A 13904-nucleotide genomic window follows, 5' to 3' on the forward strand; every position below is an offset into this window, starting at 1 on the left:
TATTTTCTTTTGCTGTTCCTAATTTTTCTCGTAGTCTGCATTAGTTCTACTGTTTTTACTAAACGGAGGAGTTAAACTTTTAAATGTTTGTTTTCCTGTATGTTTTAATGTTAACTTCTGACTTGCAGGGTCTGACTCCGTGTTTCTGGACCCCGAAGTGATTGACACAGAGGATGAAATGGAAGAGTTCTCATTGGATAGTGAAGCAGAGGGTGACCTGTCCGAACCTCGCCATCCCCCCTCCCCTCCGTCCACAGATATCAGCAACGGTCAGAAGCGACGCTTCTCCGTACCAAGCAGTTTGCAACCAGCTCCACCTGATGAAAAACGACCAACCAAATGCAGCTCAAAGAACCCTCGCACCGTACTGATATCAAACCCTGACGAAGACCAATACCCAAGTTGCAGCAAAAGTTGCACTACCTTCCAGAGTGCTGAACGCAACTCTCCGTCCTCTGATGAGAGAACCCTGAGGGAGGATATGAGTAGGAGACCAAAGCTACCTCTGCCTCTTGATGAAGACATCCCAGACACTTCAATACAACGTGATTGTACAGTTACTATAGAAGAAGATGATGTACCTCTCCCTCTCGTCCTGCCCAAACATACAAATGAGACGCAAGACGTCCTCTCCCTAGAGGAAACATCAGCTGAGGATGAAAGCTTACAAGGCAGAACGTTTGTCCATGAGGCATTGATAGAGGAAATCCCAGTGATTGTAGAGTCCAAGCTGACAGATGATGAGAGTTCTATGTCAGGTGGGGGAAGTGACCTAGAGTTACGTTCCATGCAGAACACCCCCAAGCTGATAGCTCAGAAATCCAAGTCTGATCCGTCAATCAGTGAGGAGCATCATGGAACAACCATAATGACGTTGACTCTAGCAACAAGTCTGTCCTGTGATCAACTGGTGAAACATCTGCAGATGAAGGAGAAACAGACGCTGGCGTCTAATTCCATTCACTTCTTGCCGTGGCCCCAGGAAACGCTGTTCTGAAGGAAACTGTCATTTTCATTTGACATTCTGTTAGAAGGAGAAAGGTTTCTATGTAAGTATATATTTGTTTTCCCTCCCAGCTTTCCTTTGACGGTCAAATGGTCATGGCCCAAGGATGGAGAACGTATTGGAGATTCTAGAAGTAAGTCAACAAAACGAAGGACAACTTTTAGTGCTTTAACGTGAGTTTTGTTTACGAAAGTGAGTTGTATTTTGAATGGATTCCTCTGCTCACATGTATTTAAACCCTGCAAGGGACAGGGTGTATGACATTATTCTTAAATGTTATGAATTATGAAATTAGTATTAATTTATTTATATATTTAAAATATGTTATATACAGGGTGAATTGTAGTTGAATTGTACACAATTATATTTCTTACCTTTATTTATATTATTCTACTATTTATACGGCAGGCTGATATGCAGAAACGTAGACGCTTTTTCAAGTGTTCCTCTCTTTCTCTCTCAGACTTAATTCCATGTCTAGGATCTTGCTTTAATGATGAAGCCTTATAAACCAAAAAAAGGTGTACACCTAAGCACAACATGAAGGAAGTTTTCGTTCTTCCACTTTTTCTCGACGTCTTTGGATAGCAGCCTCTAAGGACATTGTTGTATATTTTAGAATACTGTTTGTAGTAGACTCTTATTTAGGTCGTGGTCTAGGTTTTGTTTTTGTTGATATTTCTACATGACCTATTAATTATCTGAAATGAACCTTTACCTGACTATGTATTATTTTATACTTCACAGGAACTTTATTGATAAATTAGAGGTAAAAAGAAGAACAGGGTGTCGACAATTGGGGCACCATTCTCCTATTTTTATAAGAATTACAAGAGGTAGGTACCGGAGATTTTCACTGTAAGTACCTCTATTTTTGTCCTTCAAATTAATATTTATACATTCTTTGAATTTACTTTTGTACTCGAATCTGTAGTAGAAAAACTTTCAGCAATCGTGAGATAGCTTAGCTTGGAAAATGAGTCTAACAGCTAATAGACCCCTCAGAACCTTTCCACCGCCCAAAAGTAGGGAATATCGTCCCGGTTGCATATCACTGGCCTTGCTAATTGGGGTCATATGGATTTCATAGTTTAATCGGGGTGCAGATTAGGTGTCTTGACTGTCAACTTTAGTGTTGTATTTTACTTTCGGAAACGGAACAGATTCTGATGGCGCGCCAGCTTGCATTTCCCATGGTTTAGTACAGCCGCTATCACACGAAAAGAGGGGAAACGAGCTTCAGACGAGGAAAATTCCGAAAGAAAAATACTTACACCCTATTGTTACTAATAACCTACTCTCTTCCATACCAGTTCGCTGTCACACCCCACCCTGGGTTCTCTATCGTAATCTCAATTTATTGAAATCTTTTATACAAAACAAACAAATATTCATTTTTATATACCTATTAGATGTGTACGTAGATTAAGTTTAAAATTAGCGTTTTTAAGTAGATAAATTAATTTACATATTTTTATGTTTTAAAGTTTAAACAAAGATAATATTTTACTGTGGGTTTAGAGGTGTGCTGAGATGAGACTAAATTTGTATTGAAGTAAATGTCATTTAGGTATCATGGAATATGTACAACCTATAATGTTATAGTAGAGAAAAATACTAGACTGGGGACCACAGCGTTATTTTTCCAGTTTGAAGAGATCATATGAATAGGACAGATGATCTTGTAAATCGACACCGTCGCGAATAAATTGACCTGCGAAGTCTATGTCTAGTGTAATAGGTGATACCCATAGAACCTCGGTGGTTGGTAAATTGATCTTTGTTCATTTAATTTGATATCTGATAGGCTTGATTTGATATTTTTCGTACATAAATTTGATATTTGATCTGTCGACTGCTACTAGTTGGCGGCTCTCAACCAGTAATTAATGAAGTAATGGGATATGTCATATGTCATCATCGGATGGATACCTTTCTCCCTCAATACAGACCTATTGGTCTCTATTTTTAGAGGAAGGGGGTTTAAGGCCCCGTACCACAAAGGGTTAATTGAGATTATATTTTCCAAAGAGGAAATATTCTACAAAAGAAGATAAGGTGAATATTTGAAATTAAACGTTTCATTGTGTTACAAGCGTGGTTTGAAATAGTATAGCTACATATTTTTATTAATTTTGTTGTTGTTATTATAGTGTTATATTGAATGAGTTATTGAAAAAAATATTAATAAAACAATTATTACAATATAAAGAAGACATTATTTAATGAAATATATATAAATGGTGAAGAAACTTTTTTGTTTTTGATATAGGATATCGTGAGTTCCTCTGATACTCCGATTTGAATTGTTTGGATAGTTCCAATGTTATTCAGATAGCGACTTGTGCCGAAAAAAAAGTCCTGATACCAGCCACTACCAACCCGACCGTCTAGGTCTCGAGCTTTTTCCACCACACTCATTCCGATGGTCTGAGGGTGAGGGGCAGGCATCGGAAACGCGAAATCTTCCCGATTTTTTTTTCTTCCAAATTTTGACCGTAAATAGCCGCGAAACCGTACATTTCTCGAGCTTCGGCTCATTAACACCTTTGATCTACATCCAAAACAAATCTTTTGACCGTAAAATATAGGTAACCCCCATAGAGTTTCCAATTGATACTAAGCGAGATATGTCTATATTGCCTATGATAGCTAGGTACCCTTATCAACTTTGTTTTCATGGTACCTACCTGTAGGAAATGTAACATTACATCATTATCAAGTCTCTCCCAAATAGGTGTGATAAAGCATTATTTCATTTATCACTAATTCACGGGTTGAATGTATTTCCTTTTATCAAAATTCACCACATAGTTCCCAACATGTCCGTGTGCGATAGGTAAGCATTTTGTTTTTATTTCAAAAAAGTTAGAAGAATTTCTCGTGTACTTAGTAAAATCCTTTTCTTGGTGTTAAATTGTTAATAAATAAAACAAGTTACACACTCCGAATGTAAAAATAATTGCTAATTTTAGTAGCTATCGATAATTAATTGTAGTGCAGTGCAGTTGCTAAGACATTTGAATTTACAACCCATAAGACTGTTGTTCGAATCCCAGCACGGAAATAAAGCAAGAGTCAGAGGAAGACAATTTTTAAAATTTTAAGCTCTAAAAAGTTATTTTCTTTTATTGGGTCCAAAAAAGGTATTGCGATCATTATAAAAAGTAACTCCAAAGAACAAACGTAACCTACGCTACTTATAACTCCGAGGACGTATCTATCTATAACGAGAGGACAAAATGTCCCTATCTAGATTGAGTAAACAAGTAACGGAGGCTCTGAAAACAGTGGAAGTATTCATCGACACTACCCAAGTGTCCAAAAACAATGCAGCCTCTGTGGCCGAGATCAAGAACAAATTCATAGACCTGAAAGAAAACCTACAGGGGTTGATAGGATCTTTGGACGAAGATGCCGAGGTTCGAACCAAGGACCTTAAGGTGCCTGATAGCAGTGAGATGTTGGATTACAGGAAGTTCATGACACAACTGTCGAAGAATCGAAATCCCTCCGCCTTACGAGAGCTTAGTAAGTATTTCATAAAAAACTTTTTTTAAAAGAGATTTGATAGAGGGGACCGTAAGAAAAGGGTTGAAAATTGGTAGAAGGAACTGTATCTCCTAAGCTCTTATTGTGCCGAAATCAAAGAGAGAGGGACTCGACAGAAGAAAACTAGCCGATCCGAGATTATTACCTATCTGTTTAGGATAAAGTTTGCCCCGGGCAGGAATCGAACTCGCGGCCTAGCGCTTACAAGACGCGTTACCTTCCAAGCTAGGCAGCGCGTCTGTCTTGCAAGCGCTAGATCGCAAGGTTTGTTTTGGCTGGCTTTTGTTAAACTTGAGAACGAGGAAAAGGTTTCAAATGAAAAGCCTAAACCCTCGAAAATTTTAACAGATCTTTCTTTTGATTACAGCCATCCTCTTGGCCAAAATGCCCCCGGACACCATATTCCTAGGAGTTGGATCACCCAATCCAAATCTGTACCCGTTCGAAAGCATGACGGTAAAACTGAAAGATGGTACCACTCTGGACATGTCCGGACCGAAGTTGACCAAAGTTCTGCAGTATTTGCCATCGGCAGGGTGAGTAAAAAATCCAAGAGGTGCACTGTCAAATGATACCTATCACTGAAGAAACAATACCACCCATTATCAACTATTTCGCAAGTTTTTTTTACGTTTTTAGAATTCTGACGCAATGGACCTTCGGAAGACAACCTTTTTCCGTATTTTAAAGGAGTCTGATTGAGGTCTACAGCCACAATACAACAGCCTACACTACAGACTACTGCCACAAAAGTCTGTTTACTGAACTACCACACTACCAGACGCAGTATTACCATTTGCAAAGTTACTTGGGTAGCTCTGGCGACAGATAATCAACCTTCGCAATTTATCTGTTTCCTCAGATACACACCACTCCCTCCACTGCTCAAAGATTTCCAGGATAAATTTCACGGCGCTCAGGATTGGACCAGGAAGGACATTTTGATCACCAGTGGCGCGCAGGAGGGCACATACCTGGCGATGAACATGTTGCTGAACCCCGGAGATCCTCTGCTGGTACAAAACCCGCTGTATCCTGGATTTGCCGATATTGTAAGTCATATTCTCCTGTGTTAGGTAGTCTAAGTGGGCTAAATTTGGGTGGATCATAATCACCCCACAATTTGGTGGATCTTAATTACCCCAACCCACCCTACTTACCTTTTCTTTTGATAGAGGGAACTGTAACAACGGAGGTCTTCTGATCTTCTACAACTGTGAGACAGATATAATGCCATTCTCATAGACACGAAAAGTAAATTTTTCAGTGCAATAGTCCTAAATAAAAGTGGACGCGGCACACAAGAGATCAAGAAGAGACACAACTTATTGCCTCAAAATGGAAGAGAGGAGGACAGGACAAAGCCAGCCGTTCCGGGAACGAATATTATCTAGGATAAAGGCCCTAGGTGTGAATCGAACCCACCACTTAGCTCTTACAAGGCAGACGCAGACTCGCTACGTTCCAAGCTAACTAGGCTGGAGAAAGGACATTAAATTTGTCTTAACGCAGAAATTTCGGACATTGACCGATTTTGGGTTCAAAAATCATGCGAGGAAAAGCCCCCGAGTATAATCCTAGCAAGCCCACAAAAAGGCCACTCCGAGGCTTAGGTACAAGGGCAAACAGTCCTAAGGGATGGGTTAAGCTTCTAGTAGTAACAATGTTGAAATGCTTTTGTTTTTCAGTTCAGACCCATGGAGGTGGAAACAATTCCAATTCATATGGATGAGAATGGAATGAGGCCAGATCTTCTAGCTCAAGTTCTGGAGGAGAGATCTAAGATGAAGCACAAGAAGATGCCCAAGGTAAACATCTAACTTCTACTATTCATTCACCAAATTACCTTCATAGGAGAGAAAAAGGAGAGTCGTGATCGAGAGAAACACCCATATAAGATAGAATCGAACAGAATATATCTTCTTTATCTTGTCCAAATAGAACTGAACAGTGGCGTAGCGTGGTCTAAAGTCAAGTGTAAGGCGTTGCAGGGCACTAATTTCCATCACCATGCACATTACTACATAAGTTATGCACATGCTTCTTCATAAATATTTAAAGTCAATATTTAAGGGTATTTGAGTAAATTTAGAGTGTATGGCCGCCATACACGCCCTACATGGACGCTACGCCACTGGAACTGAAAAGTCCCTTTACCCCGGCAGTCTAAACAAGGTCTCGTATATTTGATGGGATGAAAAATGAAATACTTACTACACAAAGTTGAGAGAGTACAAGCATTTTCTCTCAAAAAACTTTCTTCTATAAAAGTTTTCTTTTATAAAACAGTAGTTATTTCAATCCCACCGAATTCAAGCCACACCAAAAAATAATCACTGATTACTGCTACTGACTGTTTCACAGGTTCTCTACGTAAACCCAACCGCCTCCAATCCTACAGGCACCCTACTCAGCGAAGACCGAAAGAAACAAATCTACCAGATCGCCCGACAATACGATCTGATAATCCTGGAGGATGATCCTTATTATTTCGTGCATTTCCTGGACAAGGATCCACTCTCATTTCTGAGCATGGATCAGGATCAACGGGTCATCCGATTTGATTCATTCAGCAAAACATTGAGTGCAGGTAGGAAGCTTGTTCGTCACTTGAAGGTGCACAGAGGATACAGGGCCGTATCCAGGATTTTGTCGAGGGGGGGGGGGGGGGGGGGGGGGGGGGATGAACCGGGAAAGGGAGGCCCCAAATTTTCGGAGTCGGTGGCCTTCAGTAAAAGCGATCTGGGGGGGCTCGAGGGTCCAAACAGTGATGTACGGGGGGGATGGTGGCTGGGCCCCCTTGATCCCAAATTTTCGGAGTTTGACGTACGATAAAGGAGAAAAATGAAGCTCTCGCCCCCCCCTAAATACGGTCCTAAGAGGATACGTGTAGGTACATATACATATGAATCACACCTATAGGTACAGATTTAATGTATAGGTTAGATATGTGTATTTGTGTATGTTTGTACCTCGGTATACTTGTCAGACTTCAACATCTCGCCTTTTTTGCTAGAATTTCAACCAGTCCTTCAATTGGCTTCAGAGGTCAAGCTGAAATAGCAGAAAGTGATGTCTGATATCCCAAACCAATTATTCTGTGATATCTTTCAGGTTTGAGGCTAGGATATGTGACTGCACCCAAAGCGTTTATAGACCGTATGAATTTGCATCTACAGGTGACTACAATGCACAGCTCTGGAATAGGTCAGGTTAGTAAACTTACCAACCTTGTAAAAGCTAGGTGGCGGGTTCAATTCCTACTTGGGGCAAAAGTTATTCTAAACAAAAAGAAGACACTCAGTGGTGTAGTGGTTATCTACACTTGGGGTTGGTGGTTCGAGTCCAAGTCAAGTCATCACCTTAAATTTCTATATGTAGGTACTGATTGTACATATGAATAAATCATGATCATTGTTAATTAATTTGATAGTTTTTTTTAACATTTATCCTGTAAATCACTACATGAGTTATAGCTAGTTACATTCAGTTACCTATAGAGTGAAGATATGCTGCACTCTGGTGGGATTTCTAAATACTCGGTGTAATCGTGTAAGAACCTCTTTGAGTATCGGGTTTAAACACTACAACGAAACCATACCACATCACCAAGTCATGGTGGCTTGCTTGTAAAGGTCTCTGTTTCCTAATCCAAGGGTCTCGGGTTCAATCCCCAGCTATGTCCAACTGATGAGTCCAAATAAGGACGAAACACGTGTCTTGGGCTGTTTAGTGATTTGGTCTGGTTTCGTTGTTTAACTCATGTAGTGATTTAAAGGTAAATGTTTAAAAAAAAACTTTCAATATTTGTTGGCATTCCAAGCATTCGAACAGTTACCCCGGAATCCTTCTGTGTGTAAGCTGGACGATTTATAAGCTAGTTACATTCAGTTACCTATTATGCTGCACTCTGGTGGGATTTCTAAATACTTGATGTAAGAGTATCCTCTTTAAGTATCGGGTTTAAATACTACAACGAAACCATACCACATCACCAAGTCATGGTGGCTTGCTTGTAAAGGTCTCTGTTTCCCAATCCAAGGGTCTCGGGTTCAATCCCCAGCAATGTCCAACTGATAAATGATAAATGTTAAAAAAAAAAAAACTTTCAATATTTGTTGGCATTCCAAGCATTCGAACAATTACCCCGGTCCTTCTGTGTGTAAGCTGGAGATTTATAAGCTAGTTACATTTAGTTAACCTATAGAGTGAAGACACTCTATATTCTCCAATAGTACGGATATCTAAATAGTACAGTGGGATTTCTAAATAGTAATCGATGTAATGGTGTAAGAACACCTCTTTGAGCATCGGGTTTAAATAGTTTAGGCTGTTTCCAAATCCAAGGGTTCAATGCCCAGCAAATAAGGACGACGTGACCCGTCCGTACGGCACAAACACACCTGTTTTTGTACGGGACCACACACACACACCACACACACACACCACACACACACCACACACACACACCACACACACACACCACACACACACACACACAGCACAGTGGCGTCGACACACACCACACACACACCACACACACACCACACACACACCACACACACACCACACACACACCACACACACACCACACACACACCACACACACACCACACACACACCACACACACACCACACACACACCACACACACACCACACACACACCACACACACACCACACACACACCACACACACACCACACACACACCACACACACACCACACACACACCACACACACACCACACACACACCACACACACACCACACACACACCACACACACACCACACACACACCACACACACACCACACACACACCACACACACACCACACACACACCACACACACACCACACACACACCACACACACACCACACACACACCACACACACACCACACACACACCACACACACACCACACACACACCACACACACACCACACACACACCACACACACACCACACACACACCACACACACACCACACACACACCACACACACACCACACACACACCACACACACACCACACACACACCACACACACACCACACACACACCACACACACACCACACACACACCACACACACACCACACACACACCACACACACACCACACACACACCACACACACACCACACACACACCACACACACACCACACACACACCACACACACACCACACACACACCACACACACACCACACACACACCACACACACACCACACACACACCACACACACACCACACACACACCACACACACACCACACACACACCACACACACACCACACACACACCACACACACACCACACACACACCACACACACACCACACACACACCACACACACACCACACACACACCACACACACACCACACACACACACCACACACACCACACACACACCACACACACTAGTGGTGTCGTCCTTATTTGGACTTCAGTTGGACATATCTGCGGATTGAACAGCCTTTACTTAGAGGTGTTGTTCTTACACCATTACATCGAGTACCTACTATTGAAAAATCCCAACAGACCTACTATTTGAAAAATCCCACCAGAGAATATATTAATATATTTATATCGTCTTCACTCTATAGGTAACTGAATGTAACTAGCTTATAAATCGTACAGCTTACACACAGAAGGATTCCGGGGTAATTGTTGCTTGGAATGCCAACAAATATTGAAAGTTTTTTTTTTTTTTTAACATTTATCTTTAAATCACTACACGAGTTAAACAACGATACCAGACCAACTCACTAAGCAGCCCAAGACACGTATTTCGTCCTTATTTGGACTCATCAGTTGGACATAGCTGGGGATTGAACCCGAGACCCTTGGATTAGGAAACAGAGACCTTTGCAAGCAAGCCACCATGACTTGGTGATGTGTTATGGTTTCGTTGTAGTATTTAAACCCGATACTCAAAGAGGTTACATCAAGTATTTAGAAATCCCACCAGAGTGCAGCATATCTTCACTCTATACCTTTAGGTCTTGCATCAACCCTCAAGCGTTGTACAGTCGTTCGCGGGATACCCTGTATACATGTTAATTAATTGATTATTTATTAACATTTCAGCTCGTAGCACATGAACTCCTATCAACCTGGGGCTGTGACGGTTATCGGAAATATTTGGCCGAGGTTCGGAAGTTCTACAAGGGGAGAAGAGACAATGTTCTGCAGGCTGCTGACAAATATCTGACAGGTAGATAATTACCTGTAGGAAAGGAGAGCTAGCTGAGGCTTAGATGGAAAAATAAAATCCGGAAAGACCTAAAATGGCAAAAAGCCTTCTTATCTAGGCTTCAAATGGCCCTGGGAGTGAGTGGATGAGTGAGTAAGATATTCAGGGTGAAGAAACGTTGAGTGTGGAGAGTATTTGGACACGCCATCCAAGCAATCGTCTTGTAAACGAAATATCAACGTAACAGAATTAAAAAAAAAGGACTCATTGCAAGGTACCTACTATCTCATTACCTTGTATAGATTCCCTGTGCATAGTGGTAATAGAAAGTAAGCAGCTTCGGATGTAGGTACGCAAAAAAAGCCAGAGTTAGTTTATACAGCCATCTTAGAACTTTCTGTGTCCCTTTACTAGTTTATGGTCTGATTCTATTACTATTTATTCCTTTACTTTATGGTCTGACTCTATGACCATTTATTCCTTTACTAGTTTATGGTCTGATTCTATGACCATTTATTCCTTTACTAGTTTATGGTCTGATTCTATGACCATTTATTCCTTTACTAGTTTATGGTCTGACTCTATTACTATTTATTCCTTTACTTTAAGGTCTGACTTTATGACCATTTATTCCTTTACTAGTTTATGGTCTGATTCTATATTTATTCTCTATCCAGGGTTAGGAACGTGGGCCATCCCCCAGGGCGGTATGTTCCTATGGGTAACCTTGAAACCAGTGAAGGATCTGAGGTCTCTCGTGACAGAACAGTGCGTGAGGGAAAAACTCCTGGTGGCACCCGGGTATGCTTTCAATATCGACAGCAAGGATAGTAACCAGTATATACGAATATCGTATTCCGTGGCCACAGAGGAGCAAGCACAGGAGGTAAGAGGTTGAGGGTTCGATAACTTGTGCGAGAGAAAAACTTGGAGTAGCACTAGGGTATGCGTTTAATATTAATAATACCTAGTCCTTATTTGTACTGCTCACATAGGACTGAAAACTCCCTGTACTCCAGCAGTAGGCTACTGCATTATTGTTGTCAAATACTCAAATTATATTGAGGGCACAAAGGTCAAATACTCGAACAAAAATATTGGTGGAAAAGGCCTCCTCCAAAGGCCATTGTGTACGTGGAAAAGGCACTACCAAACAATGTTGTTTTCTTTTTCCTTTTTTCCAGGGAATAAAAGTGCTCGGAAAATTGATCAGAGAGAATTTGAAATAAGATGCTGTGCAGAAACAAGTAAGCAGACAATACAGGATACGACGACCCTCTGGAGCAATTTGGAAACTATGTAAAATCCAAGTATGTAAAGGCAGAATTAAATCAGAGTTATAAAAAAAATAACCTAAATTTTCAAGATAAATACATACATATTTTAATGTTAATGACAAAAGATAATAATGTGTAAGTGCTCGTAGCTCGTAGGTAGGTTCTTTGACAATAGCTGGTTGATTTGATTTGAGTACATACTGAAAATAGTGAAGAATCCATCAATACAAACAACAAGAGGATTGTGAAAATAAATAAATAATACATGTATTAAATATTAATAAATTACTAGTTTGTATTACACAGATTAAAGCTATAACGTCTCTAGCGAGAATACGACAAAATAAATATTGCTCCTGTGCAATGGATTTCACACGGCATGCAACATTGATAAAAATAAAATTATATTCACGATAAATACAAAATTCATGGGAAAAAGAGGGAAAAATTTGACACAAAAAGTATCTACTTGGATACAAATCAGGCTTCAGTTTCCTATGTCGATCAACAATGTAGAAGGATTATACATACATAGATTTATTGTTCGGCAAATTTGAGCAATACGCCGAAGGAAGGCCCTTCAAAAACATAAGACGTATTTTACGAGGAAAAAAAAATGCTGAGAAAATAATAATAAAACGTGGGACTTTGAGCGACGAAAAAAGAAAAATAAGGCACAAGGTCGGAATGTTAAAAAATCAAGGGAAAATCAACAAATGACTTAAATAAATTGGATATTTGATTTAATAAATTTACCAAAAACATAGAGGAATAAACATGGAAGAAAGACGGGAAAGTACATTTTGAAAACAATGGAGTTCAAACATATTTCCCTAAAATTGTATTTACTAATAAAAAAAATAATAATTAAATAACAATAATAATAAATAAAAATAAAAAGGACCCATTCCAAAACTTTCTCATTACCTTGTATTTCTGTAGGTAATAGAAAGTAATAAAAAGTCCTCTAAGGCCGAAAATACAAGTACCTATCTATCTCTGAAACTACGAGTATGTAGATACATTTAAATACGGTGTATGTTTTACAATTTTATACGAACTACTTATAAGGAAGAAAGAATAATATTAATAATAATGCAGGTACAATGCAACAGTAACAACATAAATGAAGAGGAAAACATTTTTTCCGTAAAACAAGCAACAAATTCACCTTTTTTTTTACAATGTACAACAATAAATTCACGGAAACCCTGTTAATTACAGACAATATTGTCTTGGTCCACTCAGATTTACCTAATGGACCGAAGAAAAGTTAAAAATCCCATTTTTCCTGGATTTAGAATGTTGCTTCCTAAGAGTCCTTCGGTTAATAAAAAGATAATTTCGAAGCATAAAATAACGAATATGAAAACATTCAAAACTTTACAACACAATAAGTAGACAGACACTACAACATTAGTCGACCTGTTCTACCAAACAGAATGGCTTACAATATGCATGTGTATGTACGTACACTACAGATATAGCAAACCGACAAGAAGAAAATGGACTAATTTTCAACATGGTCATTTTTTGGAGTTCCTGGTCACTAATTCAGTCTTTATAGGAACGGGTTGAGTTTTTGTTCCTCGTTCTCTCTCCTTCTTTTTGTTCTTTTTACTTTCTCATGGACAACTCGTTTTTAGTCCGTCCTTCCTTTATTAAATTACAATAGTAGCGTCACCTATGTCAAGCTACGCCGAGCGAGGCCAATAAATGGATGGGTGACTTGAACATTATATTGGTAGTTTCAGGAATAAAGGGAGAACGGGCTCTAGTCTTGATTTTAAATCATTACATGAAAGATGAAAATAAAATCAAAAATCAAATCAATAATAATAATAAACTGAATATTAAATAAATTAGGTACA

General features: G+C 39.6%; 2 protein-coding genes across 2 annotated transcripts in view; both read left to right on the forward strand.

The window, feature by feature from the left end:
* Positions 1–2130, forward strand: part of LOC103513102 — a 40495-nt gene extending 38365 nt beyond the window's left edge. Inside the window, exon 7 of the mRNA XM_026826393.1 lies at positions 129–2130. Within this exon, the coding sequence (XP_026682194.1) occupies positions 129–997 (869 nt within the window). The 3' untranslated portion in view covers positions 998–2130. The remainder of the gene's footprint in view (positions 1–128) is intronic.
* Positions 2131–3066: 936 nt separating this feature from the next.
* On the forward strand, positions 3067–12822 carry LOC103513100 (kynurenine/alpha-aminoadipate aminotransferase, mitochondrial). The gene is made up of 9 exons (XM_008477908.3): positions 3067–4537; positions 4926–5094; positions 5421–5610; positions 6247–6366; positions 6923–7148; positions 7673–7770; positions 10651–10777; positions 11434–11642; positions 11941–12822. The coding sequence occupies exons 1-9, from the start codon at positions 4249–4251 to the stop codon at positions 11983–11985; spliced, it is 1473 nt and encodes a 490-aa protein (XP_008476130.1). The 5' UTR covers positions 3067–4248; the 3' UTR covers positions 11986–12822.
* Positions 12823–13904: the final 1082 nt, after the last annotated feature.

This window comes from Diaphorina citri, unplaced genomic scaffold, assembly GCF_000475195.1.
Source record: "Diaphorina citri unplaced genomic scaffold, Diaci psyllid genome assembly version 1.1 scaffold924, whole genome shotgun sequence".
Classification (NCBI taxonomy): Eukaryota; Metazoa; Arthropoda; class Insecta; order Hemiptera; family Psyllidae; genus Diaphorina; species Diaphorina citri.